Here is a 5,786-nt window from a genome sequence, read left to right on the forward strand (position 1 = left end):
TAGAGACAAAGTGGAGTCGCAATTCAGCGGCTCAGACAAGTGATGTAATAATAATTCAGTTCAGATCAACATTTTTATAGTCTATGGAATGTTCCTATGGAATGCCACTATTTTGATTTGCTATTAGCATGTACACCATAAACTTATACTATCTCATCAACTTCCCTACTGTCAACCTTCCTACACACTGACCAGCTGACTTGTGGCGTGCCATCATGCCGGGGCGGCAGTGTAGCCTAGTGGTTAGAGCGTTGGACTAGTAACCGGAAGGTTGCGAGTTCAAACCCCCGAGCCAACAAGGTACAAATCTGTCATTCTGCCCCTGAACAGGTAGATAACCGATAACCCAGGCCATCATTGAAAATAAGAATATGTTCTTAACTGACTTGCCTGGTTAAATAAAGGTAAAAAAATAAAATACATTTAAAAAAATTCCTGAGCTTGTGGCTTATGGTCCAAAATGAGCTCTGACATCACCCAAAACATTTAGTCTTACACAGTTTCCCATGTAATAGCCTTTGAGTGACCTCACCAATACTATATTTTCCATATTAAAATGCTCAGTTGAGTAAATGTACCTTTTCTATCATCTCTGACTGTCAGTAAGGCTGAATGACAGGCCAGCTGGGCACAGCAACATCCAATCCTGTCATACATTACATCATGCTTTCACAAATTATTTGTTTATCTAACCGTTTGTTAGTGTGTGTTGATGTGGATGTGCACAGAGAGGCTCCTGGGAGGGGAGTGTCAGTAGCTCAGGGATAAATAGAGAGGCAGAGCTCAGAGTTAGTCAAAAGGCGGACATGAGAAGGTCACACACAGAACCAAGCAGGAGCAGCAGGACCTCAGCATTTGTTACAAATGGAGAAATATGAAGATGTTCAATACTGTTTTCAAGACAGAAACTCTTCTTGCAGAAAGGCTTTGCTATCACCATCTATCTATATAACACTGTACATCTTCTTCTCATTGATTTCAGCAGTTACAGTATTTTTGAACCTACTGGTGATCATCTCCATCTCTCACTTCAAGCAGCTCCATACTCCAACCAACCTGCTCATCCTCTCTCTGGCTGTGTCAGATCTCCTGGTGGGACTGATTGTGATACCAGTAGTGACTGTAGCATTAATGGAAACATGCTGGGGTTTTGGAGAATATTTCTGTGTGTTTCAGATCTACATTACTTTTTTATGTACTTCTTTATCTCTGGGTAATTTGGTCTTGATATCTATTGACCGCTATGTTGCTGTGTGTGATCCCTTATTGTACCACTCTAAAATAACAACAACAAGAATGATGTGTTGTATATCTATTACCTGGTGTTGTTGTGTCATCTACCGTGCTGCTATTGTAAAAAACTTTGTCAATGTACAGGTACCCAGTAGGTGTTTGAAAGAATGTTTTTTTGTTGAAGGGTTAATCTGGGTTAATATCATCGACCTTGTAATTACAATGGTTGTCCCGTGCTCTATTATTATGACACTTTATATGAAAATCTTTGTGGTGGCCAGATCACAGGCCAGAAATGTTTTTTCAAAAGAGGCTGCCAGTGTGTCTGGTGTTAAAACTGTACAGGCAAATAAGTCTGAGAGAAAAGCAACAAAAACTCTTTCTATTGTTGTTTTCAACTATTTCAATTGTTGGATTCCATTTCTGTTTGTTTTCTTTTTTACTTTTGTAATTGACAATTTATTATCAGTTATCATCGGCTTTCTGCCTCTTGTTAATTCCTTAATTAATCCAATAATTTATGCTTTCTTTTATCCATGGTTCAAAGTGACAGCTAAACATATTTTAACTCTGAACTTAAGGCGTTCATAGTACAAATGTTTTCATAGTACATGTGTTAGCTAGGGATGGGGGAAAAGTGTGACACCAATCAGGCCACCGAGGACTGGAATTGCCCTTCTAGTGTCTAGTGGCTCACTTCAACAAGTGCAGTAACATTTAAATGTACAATATGCATGATATCAGATAACATCCAAGTATAACTCTATGGTGTATTGTGTAAATAGTTGATGATCAAATTTAAGAATATGCAACTCTGGGTAACACTTTATAATAGCATTCAGTAACAAACCATTTGTAAGGCATTTACAGTTTGCTCACCATTTATTAATCATTACTTCCACATTTGTTAAATGTTAGTCAGTTAGGTATTATCACATGTATAAATAACTACTCTATACACTAATGATTCAACACAAGAGCTCAGTAAACCACAGCAGACACTTTAACCTCAACATACTGGGTATGAACACTACCACTTCTCTCACTACCACCACTCTCATTACATCACTGCTGCCAGGTCAGGGGTCACACCAGAGCAGCTCTCAGATGATGTGGAGTCAGAATGAATATAGAGATTAGTAAGACTTTATAATAACACTTTGTAATAAAGAATGTATAATGGATTAGTAAATAGTTTATTAATCATTCATGTATCATTACTCTCACATTTGTTTTAGTAAGTTAGTTATTCACACATTTATAAACAACTTTTATAATCTGTAATAGTGATTCATAAGATCATCCAGAAGATGTTTAATGAATTAACTTATAAACCATGTACTAATCATTAGTAAAGTAGTTTTCAGTCCCTAATCTAAAGTGAAGACTATTCATACTTTCTTACTCCAAAATGCTGGAGTAAAAAGCCCAGTTTAAAAACAGTTTTTCTGCAGAGCTTTAAACACACTGGGCACAAACTTGTTGAATCAGCTTTGTTTCTTTTTGAAACAACATGGAGTAGACATTGAATTGACGTCTGTGCCCAGTGGGCAGGGATTGTTTTCAGTATGTGCAGTGGCCATAGGATGGCAGTATAGTTCCCAATCTGTGACTGACAGGTATAATATGACTCATTCTATATGAAAGAGAAGTATGTCTGTTCTATTAAGTCAATTTCTACCTGAACATTCTATGTTAGGTGAAAAGTGTTTCTGTATCAAACTGAGAAAAGACCATCTGTCTGAATAATACCAACACCTTTTCATTACAGGAGACTCACTGAATATAAGGGTTTTATTATGAGTGATAGAAAACAAATGAAGCACAAAACATTGCAAACAAACCTTTCCTTAAATATACTCCACCAACCACCCACTTTCTTCAAGTTAACCTTAAAAGTCCCGAGACCCCAGCAAAAAAGTGTCTGCAGGATGGTGTGGTTGGTGCCGCTCAGCGGTAACAACCAAAGCTACACAAGCATTTGTGTAAGAGTATTGATAGCCTAGCATAGCATTAAGCCTAGCATTCAGCAGGCAACATTTTCACAAAAACAAGAAAAGCATTCCAATAAAATCATTTACCTTTGAAGAACTTCGGATGTTTTCAATGACGAGACTCTTAGTTCGATAGCAAATGTTAATTTTTTCGCAAAAAGATGATTTGTGTAGACGAAATAGCTCCGTTTTGTTCATCACGTTTGGCTAAGAAAAAGACCGGAAAATGCAGTCACTTACAACGCCAAACTTTTTTCCAAATTAGCTCCATAATATCGACAGAAACATGGCAAATGTTGTTTAGATAATCGAAACGAAAGTAAAGGGGCTGAATAATTTTGCACAACCAATTTTTCAGTTTTTGATTTGTTAAAAAAGTTTGAAATATCCAATAAATGTCATTCCACTTCATGATTGTGTCCCACTTTTTTTCTGTAACATCAGTTCTGTGGCACTCACAGACAATATCTTTGCAGTTTTGGAAACGTCAGAGTGTTTTCTTTCCAAAGCTGTCAATTATATGCATAGTGGCACTCACAGACAATATCTTTCGAGCATCTTTTCATAGTGACAAAATATCCAAAAATTAAAATAGCGCCCCCTATATCCAAGAAGTTAATGGAGGGAAACTTAAATCCATTTTTACAAAATTTCTATCAGCATGTTAAATGTGCATCCAGAGGGAATAAAAACTCTGGACCACCTTTACTCCACACACAGAGATGCTTCCAAAGATCTCCCTCTATTTGGCAAATCTGACCATAATTCTATCCTGATTTCTGCTGATAAGCAAAAATGAAAGCAGGATGCACCAGTGACTAGATCAATAAAGTGGTCAGATGAAACAGATGCTAAGCAACAGAACTGTTATGCTAGCACAGACTGAAATATGTTCTGGGATTCCGCCAATGGCATTGAGGAGTATACCACATCAGTCGTTTGCTTCATCAATAAGTGCATCGACGACATCGTCCCCACAGTGACCGTACGTACATACCCCAACTAGAAACCATGGATTACAGGCTACATCCGCACTGAGCTAAAGGCTAGAGCTGCCGATTTCAAGGAGCGGGACTCTAACCTGGAAGCTTATAAGAAATCCCGCTATGCCCTCCGACGAACCATCAAACAGGCAAAGCTTCAATACAGGACAAAGATCGAATCGTACTACACCGGCTCTGGCTCTCGTTGGATGTGGCAGGGCTTGCAAACCATTAGACTACAAAGGGAAGCACAGACGAGAGCCGAGAGCTGCCCAGTGACACGAGCCTACCAGACGAGCTAAACTACTTCTATGCTCGCTTCGAGGCAAATAGCACTGAAGCATGCATGAAAGCAGCTGTTCCGGAAGACATGTGTGATCATGTGCTCCGCAGCCGATGTGAGTAAGACCTTTTAAACAGGTCAACATTCACAAGGCCTCAGGGCCAGACGGATTACCAGGACGTGTACTGCAAGCATGCACTGATCAACTGATAAGTGTCTTCACTGACATTTTCATCCTCCCCCTGTCCGAGTCTGTAATAACAATGTTTTAAGCAGACTATCACAGTGCCTGTGCCCAAGAACACTAAGGTAACCTGCCTAAATGACGACCAACCTGTAGCACTCACGTCTGTAGCCATGAAGTGCTTTGAAAGGCTGGTCATGGCCCACATTATCCCAGAAACCCTAGACCCACTCTAATTTGCCTACCGCCCTAACAGATCCACAGATGATGCAATCTCTATTGCACTCCACACTGCCCTTTCCCACCTGGACAAAAGGAACATCTATGTGAGAATGCTATTCATTGACTACAGCTCAGCATTCAACACTGTAGTGACCTCAAAGCTCATCACTAAGCTAAGGGCCCTCCCTCTGCAACTGGATCCTGGACTTCCTGACGGGCTGCCCCCAGGTTGTAAGGGTAGGTAACAACACATCCACCATGCTGATCCTCAACACAGGGGCCCCTCAGGGGTGCGTGCTCAGTCCCTTCCTGTTCTCCCCGTTCACCCATGACTGCACGGCCAGGCACGACTCTAACACCATCCTTAAGTATGCCTGAACAACGACGAGACAGCCTATAGTGAGGAGGTCAAAGACCTGGCCATGTGGTGCCAGGACAACACCCTCTCCCTTAACATGATCAAGACAAAGGAGATGATTGTGGACTACAGGAAAAAGAGGACTGAGCACATCCCCCATTCTCATAAATGGGCTGCAGTGGAGCAGGTTGAGAGCTTCAAGTTCCTTGGTGTCCACATCACCAACAAACTAACATGGTCCAAGCGCACAAAGACCATTGTGAAGAGGGCACGACAAAACACATTCCCTGTCAGGAGACTGAAAAGATTTAGCATGGGTCCGGAGATCCTCAAAAGATTCTACAGCTGCACCGTCGAGAGTATGGTTGGTTGCATCACTGCCTGGTATTGTAACTCCTCGCACTCTGACCGCAAGGCACTACAGAGGGTAGTGAGTACGGCCCAGTACATCACTGGGGCCAAGGTTCCTGCCATCCAGAACCTCTTATACCAAGAGGTGTCAGAGGAAGACCCTAAGATTGTCAGCCAC

At 40.9% G+C, this 5,786-nt stretch overlaps 1 protein-coding gene across 1 annotated transcript; it reads left to right on the forward strand.

Moving 5' to 3' along the window:
• Nucleotides 1-820: 820 nt before the first annotated feature.
• LOC121843847 (trace amine-associated receptor 13c-like) lies at nt 821-1,863 on the forward strand. Its single transcript, XM_042313712.1, has one exon. The coding sequence runs from the start codon at nt 865-867 to the stop codon at nt 1,822-1,824; it is 960 nt and encodes a 319-aa protein (XP_042169646.1). The 5' UTR covers nt 821-864; the 3' UTR covers nt 1,825-1,863.
• The last annotated feature ends 3,923 nt before the right edge of the window (nt 1,864-5,786 follow it).

The sequence above is a fragment of the Oncorhynchus tshawytscha genome, unplaced genomic scaffold, assembly GCF_018296145.1.
Source record: "Oncorhynchus tshawytscha isolate Ot180627B unplaced genomic scaffold, Otsh_v2.0 Un_contig_3274_pilon_pilon, whole genome shotgun sequence".
In the NCBI taxonomy this organism is placed as follows: Eukaryota; Metazoa; Chordata; class Actinopteri; order Salmoniformes; family Salmonidae; genus Oncorhynchus; species Oncorhynchus tshawytscha.

Excerpts from the sequence above, each read along its gene's own strand:
- LOC121843847 (XM_042313712.1), top strand. The coding sequence starts at position 865 with ATGGAGAAATATGAAGATGTTCAATACTGTTTTCAAGACAGAAACTCT.